Genomic DNA, 22,537 nt, shown 5'->3' with positions numbered 1-22,537 from the left:
TAGTAGTTTTCCAGAAGCTTCATGTGAATACACTAGATGTCAACAAATGGAGTCCAAGACTTTAGATATGGTCTAATTCAACATACAATGGGAAAATTAGTATCTGGGATCTGGAATGTTTTTTCTGTTAAGAAAGCCTTACACAGCAGCAGGGTTTTTGAGTCACACTATTAACTTACATCAATTTTGTGTTATCCTAAACTACCCAGGCCTTTTCATGTAAGAGAAACATTGGAATCCAAGAGACTCATACCAGGTCCAGGGTGGTTTATAGCCTCCATAAACAGTCCTTTTTGACTTATGAAGTTAGGGTGAGAAAGCACAGAAATGAGAGTCTGCAGAGTTACCTTAAAAAAAAAAAAAAAAAAAAGGAAATGAAATATAACACCTGAGACTTAATAGGTTATGTTTTACAAAAGCATTATTTTATTATTTCATTTAGTCTTATAAAAGTCTCTGTGAGCAAGATCTTTATCTCCATTTTATAGGAGAGAAACCCGAGGCTCCCTCCCAGAGGCTGTGATTTGCCTCGGGTCAGGCAGGCAAGGAGCAGAGCAGGACTCAAACTGGGTATGAAGCTCAGGTTCCTTTCATCATAGCAGGCCTATGCACATTTCCCCACAGCAGTCTCTGTTTCCTGTTTTCAACTTCTTCAGGATGCCCTTTCCAGGATGTCCCCCTCAGTTCGGTGATTACCTAGAACTTCCTTGACTTTGCTTGTTAACAGTCTTCTGCTCAGCCAGCTGATATGTCATACTGAAGCCAGGGGTCTGGTCTCCTAGTGGCCATCTTGTCCAGTTCAAGCAACTCTGCCTTTGAGCTGCTGGAGCGGTGCTCTCTAGCACATCACATTCCATCCTGGGTTTATTCTCACGTGCATGTCTTATATTCTTTACTGAGTTGTAGGCTTATTGAGAACAACCATGCCTGATACATCTGTTTGCCTCATAGGTAGAATATTACCTTGATCACTAACGTTTGGTTGTTTGATGATAGCTGGTGCTTAATATTTGCCTGATATTTCATGTAATAAAAATTGTCAGACTTGTCCTAAATTCTCCCATAATTTGGACTTCCCTTTATATTCTTTGGCCATCAAGATTAATTATCTACAAATGTCACCTCAATTTGGGAGCACTTTGTGATAAAAAATATAAAATTTTAAAATGGTTTCCTCCTTTGAGAATTTAGGGTTTGAAGTATTCGTTTAATTTTTTGTTTTCTCAGGTCCCACCTCCATCTTAGATTGACCTCTTCTTTGAATTTCCTCAGATGGCCAGGATTATCCCACCTTGCACTTCAAGTATGTTTTCTAGGAGCCTCTTCATTTCAGTGGCCCTGCAAAAAGTGACCAGAGGAATATGGTGGGGACATAAGTAGCTCTGGTAACCTTGGTCAAAGAATTTAGAAACAAAGAATTGTTCAGGCCTGGAAGAGACATTTGAAAACACTTGTCTCATTACTGACAAGGACATCAAGGCCCAGGGGGTGACCTGAATGATAAAGGCCTGAGCCAGAACTCAGATTTCCTGTCTCTGGTGCTCTTTTCCATTAGTCTGGCTCTGTGCTATTAACTGGTGTGTATATATATATATATATATACACACACACCAGTCAAAATGCTTCTGGAAAAAGAATTTGTCCAATGTCAGGTCAACTTTTGAGACTTGATCTGATGCAACGCTGGAGGATTTTGTGTTGTTGTAAAAAGGAATCTGATGTTCATGTGTGGGTAGTATGCTGGTATGTATACCGATGTGAGGATGATGGAAACATTAGTGGTGTTAGCCAGTATTTCATTTTTCACTGTGCTCTCCTCTATTGCTCTCCCACTTCTCCATCAGGTTCTGGAGAAAGTAGATCTATCCAAAACTGATATCCTGTGACATGTAAGATGAATGACTTATACACCTCAAAGCAATAGTCAGGATGGAGAGGGATAGGTTGGTTTAAAGTCATATCCTACTGGTTCATATTGGACTAATAATCTCCTTAAATGGCTTTATGCTAGTTTAACCTCATTTATAAAATATGAGAAGGTTCTCATTTAAAATGAGATAGGTTTTTATGGTGTATTATTAAACAGTAAGCTGTCCTTAGAAATCTATCGAGGTAATGAAAACAGCATTCCATAGGCCCTCCTTAGATCCCTAAAGTGGCTTTTCCTCCTTGGTATTTCTGATCCTTCTGACACCAGCAGAGAATTGAAAAGAAGGTGGCCAACTGCTGTTCCTGTGTTACTTGCTCATGACTCCTCTTTCTCTGAAGTTGTCTTCCACAACTCAACGGACCAGGAGGTGGACCTGACTTAAGCAGGAGCAATCAGACATTCTCATTTGAAAATTTCACATTGGACAGCAAGTTGACCAAGTTTCTCACATGTGGCTGGGTCTAAAACATTTAATTTTGGTAGCTATAAAGGGACCAGATTATGCTACATAGTCTAAGGAGCAGAAGTACACTTTTAAATGGTTGCTCTCAGAATAAAATCACTGAAGGAAATAAAAGTAGGAAACTGACAAGAACTTAAAGCAAAGAACAACAACAACAAAAAGGGAATTGCTGCATTTCGTTAAGATTAATAATCCTTAGACATCAAAAGGAGACCTCAAGTCATGAAATAGTACACACCTAAGAGACAGCTTATTTATACTTAAATTATATTACATTACTTATTACATTTGATAAATGTGTTAATACTATTTTTTCAAAGTTGTACTTCTGATATTTCTGTGATATGAATAAAATTGTTTTTAAAACCAACCATCTAGTTTTCTAATTTCTAGTTGGAGAATTTAATCTATATGTGGATGTGAATAAAACAATAAACAGACTAACTGCCAACTTGTCAGCAGTTTATGAATGGGATAATTAAGAAAAACATGCTTTATGGAGTGTGGTGATAACATGTAAATCATGTTAATAATATACTTGTGCAGAGGTTCTTCTATCCTTATAATTACTAATATCTGTTCTTCTATCTCTCATCCCCTGTGCTCCAGGGCATCGTGCTATGCTCCACATGCATCATTTCACTTAATACCCATTCTGAGGTAGATACTATTTCATTTGACAGAGGGGAAAACTGAGACCTAGTAAAATGGCTTTGCTATAGGTCACATGGCAGCAAAGCCATACGGCTGGGATGCTAAGCCAGCGATCTGCCTCCAGAGCCCATGATTTCAGCCACTGTATTACTCGGCTACACAAAACCAGCTCCTGAAAACAGTTACTTTCAGAGCAGGAACTAAAAACAGAGATCTAACATCAAAACAAAGCACTAGCAGTTTTCCCCCCTTAGTACACTTAACGCAGTTCATTCCGCCCCTCCCCCGCCCCACCCTTAGTAAAAGTTAAAATCTGCAGGATTGCAGATTCCTTCCTAAGGAGCAAGCTCCTGGAGTGTAGAGACTGTGTATCTATTCTAAGTAACTTCTGCATATGACAGCATAGACACTTTGTCATCAACACTAAGAGAGGAAACAAAGTCAGGCTCCTTTTTTTAGTAATGCTTATCTACTTATTGTTTGTTAAATTTATACTGTATTTCAAATAGTATAGGAATTACCTTTTTATTTTATTTTTAAAGATTTTATTTATTTATTTGAGAGAGGGCATGCGTGAGGAGGGAGGCGCAGAGAAGGAAGGAGAGGGATAAGCAGACTCCACACTGAGCACGGAGCCCCATTCAGGGCTCAATCCACAACCCTGAGATCATGACCTGAGCCTAAATCAAGAGTCGGACACTCAATCAACAGCCGCCCAGGCACCCCTACACACTTAGGCCTGTGATGTTTCCAGGACCCAAAGGCACAAGGGTTTTATCACAGACCATTTGCCTCACCTGGTTCTTTCCTCTCCTCTTCCTAGTGATTCCTAAAGTATCCTTTTATCTTTTTAAAGATTTTTTAAAATTTATTTATTTGACAGAGAGATAGCACAAGTAGGCAGAGCGGCAGGCAGAGGGAAAGGGAGAAGCAGGCTCTCTGCTGAGCAGGGAGCCCGATGCGGGGCTTGATCCCAGGACCCCGGGATCATGATCTGAGCCGAAGGCAGCCGCTTAACCGACTGAGCCACCCAGGCGCCCCTAGAGTATCCTTTTAAAGGGCTGCAAGAATAAACATACAACCTACAGAATTCAACTCCAATCTTGGGAAATTTTAAATCTAGTGTCGTAAAATCCAGGGGAAAGAATTATGTATTGATTGATCACTACAGATATAATGTCAAATATAAAGACCAATCAGGAAAGACATAAGTGTGTCTTTAGATTTAAGGATAAGTAAAGTGAGCGCACAATAGCCCAATTCTTGGTTAAAAAAAAGATAAGAGCAAGTCACTGCCACTAGATGTGCCAGCACTTAACCTGTCAGCAGGCCGACCAAGGAGAAGCCTAGCCATTGGCATTCAACGGACACAGATCCCTTCGATTCACCAATTGAATGTTAAGTCCAGAACATTTTCAGTCTTTGTCTTGTTTATTTGTTGATGAAGGGTTTCTAGGAAGATTTAGCAGTGCTTCAATTTTCTTAACATCATCTTTGGATCGATTTTTCTGTAAGCTATTTTCAATCTCTTCAGGGAGGAGCTCAGTAAATTGTAGTCTGGCTTTGCTGTAATAAAAGAATGAAAAGAATATATCATGTACTGCTCTGTTTCTTAGTTCTTAGATCTTTTTTAAAAAGATAGTATTTATCCATTCTCCCTGTGCCTTATGAGCAAACATTGCTCCTTGAACTTCAAAAACAATGACTTTCTACGCTCTCCTAACCTGTTCCACTCAAGGGCCGACTACAATTCTCACATCACCAAAATGGACACTGCTGTGGCAGCAGCTCTGATCCCTAAAATATTCCAGAGTTCCTGCGGGGGTATCGTGCAAGAACTAAAAGCACCCTGAGCTCAAGTGTGAGCCTTGCAAACTGGCTGTCCTCTTGCCCTCAGGGCTAGGGGTGGGGGTGGGGGGCTGGTGTGAACCCCCTGCCACTCCATTACCTCTCTGTTGCCAGACCTTACAGAACTGCGCAAAGGCTGTAACAATGGTAAATTCAATATGGAAAAGTCAGATGGGACAACGCTATAGATGTATATTTACAAAAAATTAAAATCCAATTTCCAAATAACGGAGCAGTTCTTTTTCTAAATCTCGTATTAGTGTCTTCCTTTCTTTAAGTGATTATCAAGGTCATCCATGACTTTTTTCTCAACTCTTCATAACCAGGTTTGACCATTTCTTCTTCCATATCTCCATAGACAGTTTTCTACATTTTCTGCTAAGGCAATTTTTTATACTCACACTCTGTTTGACTTCTCTATAGTTATTTTCAAACAAAGAAGCAGGCATATAATAAGTTCTTAACTAGGTATTAAATTAACTCCTCAGGAATATCACATATATATCATAGACATATAAATATCCTATAAATTTTTGACCCTATTTCCTTCTAAAGTATTTCATTACTATAATTCAATTCAATTTATTGTTTTTAACCATTTTTGAGATTTCCATCTCTAAATAACTGATCAACTTCCCCCAGTTATTTTTCTGGTTTCCTTTTTTTGGGGGGATACAATTATTATCTGTTCATATTTTTCCAACTGTTAACTCTTCTGCAACTTTCTGTATCAAATTTAGATACCAATATACTTTCCTTACCTTTCCAATTCCTTTCTCAAAGCTTCCTTTTCTTAAAAAAAAAAAAAAAAGTTTCTTATGACACCTAAAGAACTAGAAATAAGCTAACGCTTTCATGCTTTTAATTCTCTACATCACATTTTATTCTGGCATTTAGAATTTTAAGTGCTTTATCCTAGAACTTAGATAACTACATATCCCACCTATCCTCTTACTCTGGAGAAGAGGAATGAATGAAACAAACATATATTGAGCATTTTGGTGTGATTCTGCCCTCAGAATGGCTGAGAAAACAAGAGGGCTTGAAGTTAAGTAAAATATCCAAGGTCATGGAACTAATCAATAGCCTAACTGGGATTTAAGGTTTGCTTTCAAGGTCTCATTGGCTGCAAAATCAATGCTTTTTCTCTAGAACCCAAGTCCCTGAACAACTGATCTACAGATATTAAGAATTTCCAAGTGCATATGTGTGTTTAGCACCAATGGAAGTTTCAAGTAAAAACATGGAAAAAAAAAAAAAACCTGTTTATCTATTCAACTATGAAAACAGCAGCAGCTTTCGTCTGCATGCAGGAAGCCGAGCTACGAAAATCCTTTGTACCAGGAGTGCTAGCTAGCAGCCTGTTACGGTGATCTTACAAAGAATCAGCACAAAGTCCACTCTCAGTCTGATAACTGGACCCCAGGGAACGACTAGATGGCACACGTCAAAGTTTTCCTCCTCCTCAGTGGCATCCAGTCCATGAACAGCCACTATAACTACCTAAATCATATGCATCCACAGCAAGAAGTGGAATCTTTGAATGTAGAGACCTAACATGCTCTGTATTGTTCATAGATGCATGTGTAACTGGGGATATTGCCTTTTAAATAACGCCATGTGAAACTCACTCATTGCTGTCCACTTCCTTTAGGTAATTTCCTGTGCAGTCAAGAATATAGAAAAAGAAAAAATATGCACCCAAGCAAGATTAACAATATCTTAACTTTAAAAAAAAAGTGTATCTAAAGAATGATCCTCATCAGATTAAAAATAAAATTAGTGTCTTTCATTTTTCCTTCATTAAAAAGATTAAAAGATCAGGTAGGGTACAAGTTGAAGAAAAGGAAACTCTTCTTTGAGATTTTATTTATTTATTTTTTAAAGTAATCTCTACACCCAACATGGGACCTGCACTCACAAACCTGAGATCAAGAGTGCTTCACTGACTGAGCCAGCCGGGTGCCCCAGAAACTCATCTTCGAGTTGAGGGGCAGTTTGGAGGACCTGGGTTAACAGAGCACCACGATGGCTAAGAAAGTCAGATACCCTCATCTTCACACACTCCTTACCTCTCTTCCAGTCTCAGCTCATGGAGTGCTTTGCGATCCTTCTGTGTTCTCTCTTGGACAGTTTCACCGCAGAACTTCTGAAATGCCATCAACAGACTTCCTACAGGAGTGCTGAGGGGGAAGCAGAGAGCAAGCTTAGGATGAAGGGGCCACTGGAGCACGCCACCGTGCTGCTGAGGCCCGAGAAACACTGACTTGGCCACTTGGTCCCTGCCAGGTACAGGGACTCTGACAAAGTGTCCTTGTCGAATGAAGAAAAATTATTAAGGCAATTTCCTTCCTGGTCTTCTAAACAGTAGAGAAAAACAATCACTGCAACTTCCTCAAATTAACTGGTATAAAAACAACAGGTCTCTAAAATTGGCTCTGTGTTTTATCATGAATGATAAACTGGAAATATATATATCTATGACAAGTTCTAGTAAGTAGCTTTACACCGAAGATTTCTCAGAAGTGAAATTAATACCAGGAATGGTAACAAACCCTCTAGGGGGCAGGAACTGTGAAGGGCATTTTGGTTGGAGGAAGGATACTACTAGCTTCTGGAGACGGAACCACCAAAACATCCTCAAATTCCAAAGTCTGGCACAACAGTCTCACCCATAACGTCAATAGATACCCACCGAGAAACTGATATAGATAACAATCATTACAGTAACAGAAGAGGGTTTCGTTCTTGTGTTATCAAAGAGAAGGAGTTTTTGACTCTGATATAACTTAAATTTCCTCTGACTACAAGCTCATTTGAAGCTCATTCAAAAAATTATTTTTGCTAAGTGGAAATGTCCATGGACAAACAGATAAAGAAAATGTGTTATATACAATGGAGCATTATGCAGCCTTTAAAAAGAAGATCCTGTCACATGCTACAACATGGATCAACCTTGAGGATGTTATGCTAAGTGAAATAAGCCAGTTATAAAAAGACAACTATTATATGATTCCATTAATATGAAGTATCTAAAGTAGTCAAAATCATAGAAACAAAGTAAGTAGAAAGGTGGTTGCCAAAGGCTAGGGGACAGGGGGAGGGGAAAATTAATGTTTAATGGGTAAAGAGTTTTCAGTTTTGCAAGGTGAGAAAGTGCTCGAGATCTTTTGTACAACAATGTGGATATACCTAACATTCCTAAACTGTACACTTAAAAATGGTTAAAGATGATAAAATTTATGTTAATGTGTTTTTTTTTTTTTTAAAGATTTTATTTATTCATTTGAGAGAGAATGAGACAGAGAGAGCATGAGAGGGGGGAGCATCAGAGGGAGAAGCAGACTCCCTGCCGAGCAGGGAGCCCGATGCGGGACTCGATCCTGGGACTCCAGGATCATGACCTGAGCCGAAGGCAGTCGCTTAACCAACTGAGCCACCCAGGCGCCCTATGTTAATGTGTTTTTAATGACAAAGAAAAAGAAATTATTCTTGCTTCTAATTTTAACAATATTTCCCTCCAAAACTAAGCTGGTATGTTAACAACATAACAAGGGGCACCTGGCTGGCTCAGTCAGTTGAGCATGTAACTCCTGATCTCAGGGTCCTGAGTTCAAGCCCCATGTTGGGGGTAGACTTTGCTAAAAAACAAACAAAAAAAACACAATAAAAATCATGTTCAGCAATAGATTATGACATGCTGAATTTTTAAAAAGAATTTTAAAAAGAATGCATAAATCTACAGTGTTAACTTCCTCCTAAAAAGGGGATAGAAAAAAGGGAGGGTATAGGTGGAGGGAAAGGGAGAACTCCTCTATTCCGGTGAACGCCAACTAATAAAAACAGAAGAAAAGACAGAACTACCAAATCATTTTGCAACCATCTTTGTAATAACTGATTACAGCAACAATTATAATAGATCATTAAAGCCACAAGAAAAAAGATAGCTGGAGAAGAGGCAATTCAATCTTATCCCACAGATTATTAATCACAATGTGAAAAAGATACCCTTACAGTGGAGAAATTTACTAGATACCACCAAATGCAGTAGGCAGAATTCTAAAATGGTGCCCCAAATTGTCCTGCCCTAATCCTTCAACTATGAATATATTATACCCATGATTATGTTACATGGCAAAATTTTACAGATGTAATAAAGGTTAATAATCAGTTGATTTTGAGTCAATCAAAAAGTAAATTATCTGGATAAACCCTTTAAAAGCAGAGAGTTTTCTCTGGTGGCAGAGTAGAAGTCAGAGAGATTCAAAGTATGGAAAGGATTCAACATGCTGGTTGCTGGTTTGAACATGGGGGGGGGGTCACTGTGAGAAGGAATGGGGATGCCTCTAGGAACGGTGGTGCCTGGCTGACAACCAGCCAGGGAACAATGACTTCAGTCCTACAGCCAAAAGGATCCTGTCCACAACCTGAATGGTTTAGGAACAGATTCTTCCCCAGATCCTCCAATAAGAGCCTGCCTGACCAACACTTTGATTTTGGCCTGGTAAAACCCTGAACAGAGAGAGCCCATCTGAGCCTACTCAGACTTCTGACCTACAGAACTGTGATACAATAAATGGGTAGTGTTTCAAGTTGCTGAAGTTTGTGGTAATCTGTCACACAGCAATAGAAAACTATTGCACCAAGTAATTAAAATTAACATCACTTATAATCGGTGATACACTATGCCTGTTGATGTGATACACTGAGAAAGAAACAACTTCACCTATATTGTATTCCTGATGAAAACATTTAACCTAAATCTAATCATGAGGGGATAATCAAAAGAAATTGAGAAATTTTCTGGGGGAAAAAAGGTGGTGGAACTGTTCTAGTTTAAAGGAATCAAGGGGCACCTAGGGGGCGCAGTCAGTTAAGCACTGGATTCTTGGTTTCAGCTCAGGCTGTGATCTCAGGGTCCTGTGATTGAGCCCCACGTCAGGCTCCATGCTCAGTTCGGAGTCTGCTTCAGATTCACTCTTCCTCTCCCTCTGCCCCTCCTGCTGTGTGCACTCTCTCTCTAATAAATACATCTTTTTTTTTAATAAAGGAATCAAAACCATAAAAATGATATACAATTGGATCCTGGGTTAAAAATATATATACAGGGCGCCTGGGTGGCTCAGTCGGTTAAGTGACTGCCTTTGGCTCAGGTCATGATCCCAGGGTTCTGGGATCAAGTCCCACATCAGGCTCCCCGTTCTGCGGGGAGCCTGCTTCTCAACCTCTCCCACTCCCCCTGCTTGTGTTCCCTCTCTCGCTGTGTCTCTGTCAAATAAATAAATAAAATCTTAAAAAAAAATATATATATATACATATATATGGCATTATTAATAATTGAAAAATTTTGAATATGGACCCTATTTTAGATAGCTATATTGAATCAATGCTAAACTATTTTTTTTGTTACCTTTTTTATTGACCTTTGTAATTCATACACCATAAAAGTCACCTTTAAAGTACTGAATTTAGTGGTTTTCAGTAGATTTATAAATCCATCAACCATCACTACTAAGCCCAGAATATTTTCATCATCCCCAAAAGAAACCCCATACCTATTAGTAAACCCTTTCATTCCTCTCCCTTCAGATTCCGGTTACCACTAATCTCCTTTCTGTCTCAAAGGGTTTGTATATTTTGGGCATATCATATAAACGAAATCATACATTTGTAACCTCTTGTGGCTGGCTTCTTTCACTTAATGCTAAACTATTTATTGTGATGAGTACACTGTGATATCATTGGCAAATATTCTTCATTTCATCCTGGGAGATATATGCTGATGTATTCAGAGGTGAAGAATTATGAGGTCTCAAAAGATTTAACCAAAAAGAAAAAAGAGAAAAAGAACTGTATATACATTCCACACATAGATATAAAAATGAATATGGCAAAATGTTAACAATTGGTGAATGTAAGTGAAGAAGAATACATGGGTGTTCAATGTACTAAGTCATTCAACTTTTCTGTAGGTTCAAAATGTTTCAAAGTAAAAAGCTGAAGAAGAAAATTTTTACAATTAAACAAAACCCAAACAAAAACAATTTTAATAGAATGTGCTTGTTAATTGTTTCTTACTCTTTTTTTCCTGCTCCTTGTAAATACCATTGTTCAAACCACAAATAGTTTCAGGTGTTAGTGATATCTAAACAGTTTTTACTCAGTGACAGTTGGAAGTAAAATCAACCATCGGGGTAGACTTAGAATTTGACAGTCAAAGCCACTGCCAAGACAAGACTAAAGACCTTTTATAGGCTTTAAGATTTAAATTTGTTTAGAAATGAATGAGATTTTTAACAAGTAAGGCATTAATGAAAGTTGTGTTAATTTGGAATGAAACTGTGTTAACACTTACCCCAGCAAGGCTCCAATTATGCCACCAGCCACCAGACCATGCAGGCCCAAATTTATTCTAAAAAGACCTCCTGTGACAGCTATTTTAAAACAAAAAAATCCCAATATTAAATTATCTTTAAACACTAGAATCTATCTTTATAATGTTCCTTCTATAAAAATGACATAAACCCCTAAGTTTTCTGAACCCAACATTAATATACCACCACAATCTCTTCCACACTGCAGGTTCAAAGGAAAACATTCCTTTTGCAAACCTACTTACTCCATCTGTTCTAGGGTCCAACCTCTTCTCATTCAGCTTCATTTTTGCCCACCTCCTCTTAAAAATCTGTTATTCACTTCCACCTCTTCCATTTCTGCATTCTTCCAGAAAAACTTTCCCCAAATAAACAAAAACCCCTGCCGTTTATACCTTCCCCCAGCCTCACCCTTCCTGTACTGCTACACACCTCAGGCAGGCCTGCAAGTGGGCATTTGGCTTACAGTGCCACCTGGTGGTCGGTGCACAGGTCCTCTTTCCTTCCCACTGGAAGGGCATATCCACGATGTCATTCATTTTCCTCCCTCACCAGGTACAACACAACTAATGCCATCTCAGGTAGTAACATTTTTAAAAAAACATTTGAGATTTATTTGTCTTATTTAAGTACTATTCATCATTTTTTAATTTTCTAAGTTTTAAAATTAACAAGAACAAAATTATATTTAATTCTATTACCCAGAGGTAGTAATAAATTTGGTCTTTTTTTTCCTAGTCTTCTTTTCCAAACAAAGCATTTTTAAAAAATAAGAATTTTTTTTTTTTAAACCCATTAGAATAGCCAAAATTTAGAACACTGACAACGCTAAATGCTGGCAAGGATGTGGAGCAAAAGAAACTCATTCATTGCTGGTTGGAACCCAAAATGGTACAGCCACTTTTGAAGACAGTCTGACAGTTTCTTACCATATGATCCAGTAATCATGCTCCCTGGTATTTACCCAAAGGAGCTGCAAATTTATGTCCACAACAAAACCTGCACACAGACATTTATATAAAAAGCAGCTTTGTTCATAACTGTCAATACTTGGAAGCAAGCAAGATGTCCTTCAGTAGGTAATGCATAAACTGGTATATTCAGACAAAGCACTAAAAAGAAATGAGCTATCAATAAAAGACACTAGAGGAAACTTGAATGCATATTATTCAGTGAAAGAAGTCAATCTGAAAAAGCTATGTAATATATAACATTCTGGAAAAGGCAAAACGATGGAAACAGTAAAGAAAAAAATCAGTGGTTATCAGAGGTTGGTAGGTGGGATGCATAGGTAGAGCAAATTTTTAGGGCAATGAAAAATACTCTTTATGATACCACAATGATGGATACATGTCATCATATATTTGTCCAAACCCACAGAATGTACACCAAGAGTGAACCCTAAAGAAAACTATGGACTTTGGTTGATAATGATGCATCACTGTAGGTTCTTCAATTGTAACTAATATCCCACTCTGGTGTGAAATGTTGATAGTTGGGGAGGCTACATGTAAGTGTGGGAGGGAGGATATGCAAAATCTTTGTATCTTCTGTCCAATTTTACTGTGGACCTATAACTATTAAAGGGCGGGGGAGGGAGTATTGAGGCTTATAAGCTGTCAGCAGCCAAACACCAAAAATGGAGTAAGACTCTATTACACATAACTATGTTTTCTATGAATAAAGACAGTTTACTTTTTTTTCATTCTTGGTACTTTTTATTTCTTTTTCTTACCTGAACGCACTGGTTAAAGTCTCCGGTATAATGCTGAATACAACTGTATTCATCTCAAATACCTGAATTACAAGTGTATACATCTGTGCTGTGTTCTCAGTCTTAGGGGAAAATCATTCAGTCTTTCACCATTAAATATGATGTTTGCTGCAGGTTTTTTTATAGATGACCTTCATCGGGTTAAAGAAGTTCCCTTTTATTCCTAGTTTGTTGAGAGTTTTTATCATGAACGTTGGATTTTTGTCAAATGCTTTTTCTAAGCTAACCTTAAATTCCTTGGATAAAATCATTGGGTCATGATTTTGTTAAAGATTTTTGTGTATATACTTTTTCTTTTAAAGTAATCTCTACACCCAACATGGGACTTGAACCCACAACTCTTAGATCAAGAGTCACATGCTCTGCCAACTGAGCCAGCCAGGTACCCCTGTGTATATACTCTTGAGTGATAGTGATCTGTAGTTTTCTTTGTTATCTTCATCTGGCTTTGGTACCAGGATAATACTAGTCTAACAGAATGAGTTTGAAAGTGTTCCTTCTTCCTCTGTTTTCTGGAAGAGTTTGTGAGAGAAATTTCCCAAATAGCCACTGAAGCCATCTGGTCCTGGGCTTTTGTGAAAAAAATTTTTTAATAATTTAGTTTATTAACTTATTATGGGGTTATCCAGATTTTCTATTTCTTCTTGAGTAAATCTTGGTAATTTGTGTCTTTCGTTTTTTCTTGGTCAGTCTTGCTAAAGGTTGTCTATTTTGTTATCTTTTCAAAAAAACCAACTTTTGGTTCCACTGATTTTCTCTTTTTCTTTCCATTTTACAGAGTTTTGCTCTAATTTTATTATTTCCTTCTGTCTGCCTACTTTGGGCTTATTTTGCTCCTCATTTTCTAGTTTTTAAAGGTCGAAGCTTATAGTGTTAATTTGAGATCTTTCTTCTTTCATAATGTAGGTTTTATAACTATAAATTTCCCAATAAGTACTAATTTGGGTGAATCTTAGAAATTTTGACATGTGCTTTCATTTTCATTCAACTAAAAATATTTCTAATTTACCTTGTGATTCCTTGTGGTCTATGGGTTATTTATAAATATGTTGTTTAATTTACAAATAGTTGTGGATCCCCCATTTTTTTCAATTTAATTCCACTGAGGTCAGAGAACATTCTTTGTATGATTTCAATACTTTTAAATTTATTGAGACTTGTTTTGTGGCTTTATATATGGTCTAGCCTGAAGCATATCCCATGTGCACTTGAAAAGAATGTGTATTCTTGCTGTTGTTGGGTAGAGTGTTCTATTGATGTTAGGTCATACAGGTTGATAGTGTTGTTCAAGTATTCTATATCCTTGCTGGTATTTCCTCTAGTTGTTCTATCCATTATTAAAAGTGGCATATTAAAGCCTCCAACAACTATTACTGAGTTGTCTATTTCTCCTCTCAATTCAGTGTTTGTTTCATGTATTTAGGAGCTCTGTTGTTAGATGCATGTATGTTTATAAATGTTATATTTCTTGATGGATTGGTTCTTTTAACATTATGAAATGTCTTTGTCTCTAGCATTTTTATATTATAGTCTATCTTGTCTGATACTAGAAGAGCCACTCAAGCTCTTTTCCTTACTGTTTGCATAGTTTATCTTTTTCCCTCGTTTTACTTTCAACTTATTTGTTTCTTTGAACTAAAATATGTCTTCTGTACACAGCATATAGTTGGAACTTTTTTTAATAGAGTCAATCTCTGACTATTGATTGCAGTGTTTAATCCACTCATATTTAATGTTATTACTGATACAGCTAGATTTAGGCCTGCCATCTTACTATTTGTTTTTATATATCTTATTTAATTTCCTTTGGCCTTGTTACTACTTTAAAAAGTTGGGCGCCTGGGTGGCTCAGATGGTTAAGCATCTGCCTTCGGCTCAGGTCATGATCCCAGGGTCCTGGGATCGAGTCCCACATCGGGCTCCCGGCTCAGCGGGGAGCCTGCTTCTCCCTCTGACCCTCTCCCCTCTCATGCTATTTCTCTCTCGCTCGCTCTCTAAAAAATAAATAAAATCTTTAAAAAAAAAAAAAAAGAAATCTTAAAAAAAAAAGTTACTTTGCTATTACTTGCTTTAGGGGCTACCCTATGCATCTTAATTTACCACAATCTACTTCAGATCAGTACCAATATTATTCCAGTAAGATGTACACAGACTCTTCCAATACAGCTCCACTCCTCTCCCATCTTTGTGCTATGATTGTCACTTATGTTATGTATATATGTTAAAACACAGCAATACAATATTATTATTTTATACAATCACTGTATTTTAAAGAAGCAAAAAAATTAAGAAAGGAAAAACAATAGGCTTATGATGTCTTTTATATTAACCTACATATTTACCATTTCTAGTACTTTTCATTTCTTCCTGTCAAGTTACTATTTGATATCATCTCCTTGCTCCAGCATACTTCCATTCCTTCCCTCTCATTTGTGCTATTAATGCCATATATAGTTTTAAACATGCTATATGTCTAACACTTCAATTTTATTTTATGTATTATCTTTTATTATTATTTATGTATTGTCATTTAGATCAGTTAAGAGAAAATATATATTTAGACAACCTTTAATAATTACTTATACAATTATCTTTACCAGTGCTCTTTTTTTTTTTTTTAAAGATTTTATTTATTTGACAGAGAGAGACACAGCGAAAGAGGGAACACAAGCAGGGGGAGTGGGAGAGGAAGAAGCAGGCTTCCCACTGAGCAAGGAGCCTGATGTGGGGCTCGATCCCAGGACCCTGGGACCATGACCTGAGCTGAAGGCAGACGCTTAAAGACCGAGCCACCCAGGTGCCTCTTTACCAGTGCTCTTTAATGCTTCATGTAGATTCAGGTTACCATCTGGTATCACTTCCTTTTAGCCTGAAGAACTTTTATAGTATTTTGTAAGAGATCTGCTAGCAACAAATTTTCTTTCTTTGCTCATCTGCCAATGTCTTTATTTTTGCCTTCAATTTTGGAGAATGGTTTGCTAGATAGAGAATTCTTGGTTGATAACTTATTCTTTTCAGGCCTTTGAATGCCATTGTACCATCTTCTGGCTTCCATTATTCTGATAAGCAATCGGCTGTTAATTTTATTGGGGCGTTCCTTGTATGAGTTGTTTTTTTCTTGCTGCTTTTAAGATTTTTCTGTTTCAGTAGTATAATTATTATGTGTCTAGGTGCATGTTTATTTTTCTTAGAGTTTGTTGAGCCTCTTCGATGTATGGATTAATGTTTTTTCATCAAATTTGGAAAGTTTGTAGCTTTATTTCTTAAAACACTTTTTTCTGCCTCTTTCTCTTTTCTCTCCATCTAGCATTTCCATCACATACCTGTTGGTATTTCTGATGGTGTCCTATAGATTGCTGAGGCTCAGATCACTTCTCTTCATTTTAAAAAATTCTGTCCTTCATGGGCACCTGGGTGGCTCAGTTGGTTAAGCATCTGCCTTAGGCGCAGGTCATGAACTCGGGGTCCTGGGATCGAGTCCTGCACTGGGTTCCTTGGTCAGTGGGTAGTCTGGTTCTCCCTCTCCCTCTACCCCCCACTCATGCGCTCTCTCTCAAATAAAACCTTTAAAAAAAAAATTCTATCCTTCATAAGAAACAACCTATATTGATGCATCTTCAGGTTCACCAATTCTTTTCTGCTATTTCAAATATGGTGTTGAGCTCTCCTCTCCAGTGAACTTTTAACTTCTATTGTTGTATTTATCAACTCCAGAATTTTCATTTGATCCTTTTTTATAATTCTATAATTCTAATATAATTTTTATAATCATATAATTCTTTTTATAATTTATAATCTTTTATAATTATAAAAAAATTTTTTGTCAAAAAATATTGACATTCTCTATTTGATAAGTCAGTGTCATCCTACTTTTATTTCTTTAAAAATGGTATGAAGTCTTTTTGTCTGATATGTTCAATAGATGGGTCCTGTCAGAATCATTCCCAATGATTGCTTTTTTTAACCCCGTTTTTGCATGTCTTACGATATTTTTGTTGTTGAAAACTGCACACTGTAGGTAATAAATTACAGCATCTCTGGAGTTAGCACAGCCTCCACAAGGGCATGGCTATAATTCTTTGTTTATGTAGCAACTTGCCTGGACCAATTCTGTGGAGTCTTTTTTCTGCAGACTACAGCCACTAATGTCTTTGCTTAATTTTTATCTTTATGCCTGGCTTCCTAGGCATCACACTGGTATAAGCAGTCAGCCAATGATTCATCAGAGGTTATGCTTAAACATCTCAAGGCGGGAAGGCTTCCATCCTTTGCCAATGTATCTGTGGTTGAAGAATGCATTCAAAGTTTAGATAGTTTATGAATATTTTCTGGCTTTTTCTTTTGGTGTTCGCAATTAACCCTCACAATGAACCAAAGATAAGTAGCTTGCTAGAGCCCTTACCAGTCTCTCCTGAATGTGCATGAATACTTACACATGTGTGCTGTGCAACTTTCCAGAGTTCTAGGAATAAGTAGGATCTTATTAAAGCCCTCTTTGGCTGTCTTGTTCCCTAGCTATCCCTGTTAAGATTCCACCTCCTCTGCCAGTCTATTCCTTACCCCAAGTAGTATCAAAACCTCAGGTTAGCTGTGTGATATTATCCTTCCCTGTTGCAATTATTTTCAGCAATACCCCCTGGCTTCGAATTTTCTGATCTCTGCTCCAAATAAAGTCAGCCACCTTAAGCAGCAGAAATTTGGTCCTCCAGCCTGTCCTTGTGAAATTTCTACATCATGGAGCTGTGGGTTAGGGGGCAGGAGCAGCCCTAGGCTGAGAATAGACTCTCAATGTTCTTACTGAGACACAGCAGAAATTATGGATAAATGCTTACTGATTTTTTGGGTGCTTGTGGTCAACTTCCAGCATCTTTAAATGGTTGTTTTTGATAATTCTGTCCAATTCTATTGTTGCTTTCTGTGGAGAGGATTTACAAGCTCCTCACTCAGCTATTCCAGATGTCAAATATACATTTATAAATGTCCAGATGAATGCCAAATAATAATGAGAGGAGACATCCTTGACCTGATTCTGACTTCAGGGGAAATTACTTTATGTTACACCATTAAGTTCAATGTTGGTTGCTGGTTTGAGAATAAAAACTTACATTGTATCAGATGTATTTTTCTATTCTTATCATTTTTTACTAATTTTTTAAAAGATTTTATTTTTTATTTGTCAGAGAGAGAGCAAACACAAGCAGGGGGATCAGCAGGCAGACAGAGAAGCAGGCTCCTCGCTGAGCAAGGAGCCTGATGTGGGACTATTTTTACTAATTTTTACACTCAATTTACATTCAAGAAACATTTATTCTACTCTACCATGCGTCAAAGACTTGTGATATAAAAGGCAAAGGCTTTCTCTGATATCAAGTAAGTCATCGAGAAGCAAAACAAGTTAACAGCTACAACATAGTGTTATAAGTGCTTCAATTAAAGTATTTATAGTAAATTACGGGAACACAGGGGAAGACACCTAAAAAGACCCAAAGATAAGAATAGGGGCTAGGAAGGATCTCTAGGGAAACTGAAGCTGACAGATGAGCTGAACCTTGAAAGATAGGTCCAATAAGAGCTGAACAAAATTGTCTGTGGGAGTGCAAAGGCAGGTTCAAGAAGAGGGACCAATACATGTAAAGCAAGATTATGTTGGGTTTGGGAAATCAAAGTAGAGTCATAACAGTGGAGCAAGAGCGGTATATGGGGACCAGATAAAGACTCAACATTAAAATGATGGAAAACTATGGAAGAACCTCAAGCAAAAAAGTGTTACAATCATATTCGTATTTCAAAAAAGTAAGGCAACACTGGAAGTGGAGCACACCAAGACTACAAACAGGGAAGGCTGCATAGCAGCAGTGGGAAGAAAGAAAAGCTGAGAGTCCATATATATTAAAGGAATATAATTGATAGGTCTAGAACTTTGGAAAGAGGTGCATAAAGGGCAGAACCGTATCATTGCTTCACTTCGTTGTTGTTGTTTTTAATTTAACAGGGTAGATGCTAGAGAACATAAAAGCAGGAACAAGTATGGAAGCTGGAGGAGGAAAACAGAGTTTGGTTTGGATAAAAGCCTACAGAATACTATGGAAAAATGATTGCAAGTTAAAAAAGGGCAAATTTCAGCTGCTCCAATGCTATTAATGCCTACTTCTAGTTCTATATTTTAAAATGTTTCCATTAAATTGTTAAATTCAAATTATGTGTATGTGTATTTGCCTTTGTGTGTATATACATATAGAGAGAGAAAGAGAGCATGCACCCAAAAGAGAGCACAAGTGATAAAGCAAATGGGCTAAAATATTAACAACAGTTCAATCTCTGTATATAAAGGCTATATGGCGTTCCTTGTATTACTTTTATTTTTAAAGGTTTTTTTTTTAAAGATTTTATTTATTTATTTGACAGAGAGACACAGCGTTGAGAGGGAACACAAGCAGGGGGAGTGGGAGAGGGAGAAGTAGGCTTCCCACGGAGCAGGGAGCCTGATGCGGGGCTCCATCCCAGGACCCTGGGATCACGACCTGAGCTGAAGGCAGATGCTTAACGACTGAGACACCTAGGCACCCCTAAAGCTCTTTGTAAGCTTGAAATTATTTCCAAATTAAACATTTTTTAAATGTTATGTGCATTATATGTATGTTTTTGTATGTGAGAGAATGTAGATGAGTCAGTGAGTGCTTGGGTATATGTGGCACATAATTCACATTTCTGGAAATAGTATTTCAATACTATTTTTAATGTTCATTTTAAAAAGGTCACATTTACCAGAGGCATAAAGCTTTAAAATAAAATCCAAGCTCTTACCATGAAAAATCTGGTCCCCTTCTACTTCACCAATCTTATCTCAAGCCACTCTTCCCCTCACTCACTATGTTCCAGCCATATTATCCTGCTTTTGAGGAACTTTTCTTGCCTTAGAGCCTTCACCCTCAATGTTCGCTCTGCCTAGGCTACTCTTTTTTACAAGGCTTACTTCTTCCCATTTTTCAGGTATCAGCTTCAATGTCAGCCTTCTCTGGAGGTGATGAGCACTGGGTGTTATATGCAACCAATGAAATCGTTGAACACTACATCGAAATTAATGATGTATTATATGTTGGTTAAATGAACATTAAAAAAAAAACCTTCTCTGATCACCCTGACCATCCCATTGCCTCCCCTATTTGCTACCTTCTATCACAGCAACCTTTTTTCCCCAACCACATTAGATGGTAAAACTCCATGAAAGTGAAGACTTTTTCTGTTTTGTTCACCAAGTACACCAAGGGCCAAGCACAATGCTCTTCATACATTTTGCATGAATGTTGAATGAGATGTGATGAGAAGTCAACTAAAGAATTCAGCAGCTCTGATTTATAAGTCCATAAATATTTTCCAAACTATATTTGAGAAGACTGAAAAAACATAAACAAGAACAAGAATGTCTTACCTCCTGCAATGACAAAATGGCTTAGGGCATTTTTATTTCGGTACACATTTAGACCAGTGTTGACTGTGCTGGGAAGAAGGGGGAAAGAAGAAAACATAAAATTTAAAAAGTATATCCCCCTTACTTTCTTGATCATAATTTTCACTGAAGTGATAGGTATTAGTTTAGAAGTGCCTACTATGTCAATTCCAGGTCTTAGTCTAGGCCCCGTCAATGTGTTCCACACTACTAACATGCCTATCGGTTTTCTAGGTGGGCCTTCTTCTGCTGAAGAATGAACCAAAGAGCAGTCAAATTTCTGGAAAAAATATTCACTTAGAAAAAGAAACGTAAAGAAGAGTTTTGCAGAATTTCTCTTACTTAGAAAACCTTGTATGTATTTGGATAATAGTTAGTAGACTTCCACCCATGGATGCAAAACCACATTTGGACCAATCTTTCACACAGATAGATAAAAGATCTTGAGGAAAAGGGTATTATGAATCACTTTCATGTGGGTATTTAGTTTTTAAAAATCTCACTTGCTCAAAAGATGTGCTCCTGAAAGAATACCAAGACCCTCTGTCACAATTCAGAAAGAACTTACTTGAATATAGTCACAAACACTGTAGTTCTCCAACTCCAGCGCCAGCCGTACCGGATGAAGCCTCGTGTGGCAGCACGATGTGCAGATTGCTAAAGTTAATGAAAAGGCTGTGAGGTTCCAAAATACCTTGATACCTTCTTTATTCTGAAACTGTGGCAGAGGGATGTTGGCTATGGATTAGGCAGGGACACCTAAACAGAAACACCATACAATCTCTAGAAATACCATTGTTTAAGTAGTGAAGCTAAAGCAAAAGTCCCATGTGCATCCTATTCTATCTGGAGATGGAAAAGGAACTAAGAATCACTGTGTCAACCAAGTAATCTATCAATGAGGCATAAACTGAGAATCTATACGGCAAATGCCATGGCAGATATAAAGTCAGTGTTAGACATGCTTTTTATATTTGGGAAATCTTGGGGAAAAGAAACCATAAAATAAAAAAGAACAACCGACTAAATGGTAAATTAAAGGGAAAGGATGATAGTAACACAGATATGTAGAAAAGGAACAGAGAAAGAGAAGAGAACTGATAAATTTACCATCCACCTTCTACATAAAAGTTGTGTTAACATATTACTCATTTAATCCTTACAATATTTTTTTCAGGTAGGTGCTTCGGTTTTTACTAAAGATTAGACAGAAGTTTCTAACCAAGATCACTCAGCCAATAAGGAATAAAGTCAGAATTGGAAGATAGGTTGTTGGTCTCCACAGTATTTTTTCACCACATCACCATGGAGCAAGTCTAGTATAATATCCTGAGGATATAGTCTAGATTTTGAGAGAATTCCTAAGTGCATCCTTAACTACTATACGATATTGGGCAAGTCAAAACTCTCTGAAGAGTATCAGTATGGATTCATGGCTTTTTTTTTTATTTTTTATTTTTTTAAGATTTATTCATTTATTTTAGAGAGAGAGAACATGTGAGCAGGGGGAGGGGCAGAAGCAGAGGGAGAGAGAGAATCCCCAAGCAGACTCCCTGCCTAGGGCAGAGCCCAACTCCGGCTCCGATCCCATGACCCCGAGATCATGGCCTGAGCAAAAACCAAGAGCCAGACACTCAACCAACTAAGCCACCCAGGTGCCCCTGGACTCATAGCTTTTAATAAATAGGTGGACAAATAAATAAATATAAAAGTGTGTATGAATATGTGTATAGAAGTAGACATGAACACACACATGTCCTAATTTTGTCTACCTAGGGCCTAGAAGCCATGATAACCCTGTAAGCAATGAGCATACCTAGCATCAAATCTTAGCTTTTAAATACCATTTTTCCACTAAAAGAAACTAGAATTCTTTGGTGGTAACTAATTCTGGGGCTGGTGCTAGAAAAGTAAAAGGTGAGTCAGGAGCATTCTGCTATGCCCAAAAGTAAAGATACGCTCAAAGAATGATGGGAACAGATCAAAAGGACAAAGGACCTAGTTTGAAGGTCCCCAACTGTCCAAATCTAGGTCAATTTGAGCTTCA

General features: G+C 37.6%; 1 protein-coding gene across 1 annotated transcript in view; it reads right to left on the bottom strand.

The window, feature by feature from the left end:
• Positions 1–4,028: 4,028 nt before the first annotated feature.
• TIMMDC1 (translocase of inner mitochondrial membrane domain containing 1) overlaps positions 4,029–22,537 on the bottom strand; it is a 22,918-nt gene continuing 4,409 nt past the window's right edge. Inside the window, exons 4-8 of the mRNA XM_021692503.1 lie at positions 21,059–21,147; positions 20,473–20,540; positions 11,251–11,329; positions 6,968–7,078; positions 4,029–4,613 (exon numbers count right to left, since the gene is read on the bottom strand). Coding sequence (XP_021548178.1) covers positions 4,463–4,613; positions 6,968–7,078; positions 11,251–11,329; positions 20,473–20,540; positions 21,059–21,147 — 498 coding nt within the window. The 3' untranslated portion in view covers positions 4,029–4,462. The remainder of the gene's footprint in view (positions 4,614–6,967; positions 7,079–11,250; positions 11,330–20,472; positions 20,541–21,058; positions 21,148–22,537) is intronic.

This window comes from Neomonachus schauinslandi, chromosome 1, assembly GCF_002201575.2.
Source record: "Neomonachus schauinslandi chromosome 1, ASM220157v2, whole genome shotgun sequence".
Taxonomy (NCBI): Eukaryota; Metazoa; Chordata; class Mammalia; order Carnivora; family Phocidae; genus Neomonachus; species Neomonachus schauinslandi.
Note: the sequence above shows the minus strand (reverse complement) of the source record. Positions and strands in the feature narration are given on the sequence as shown.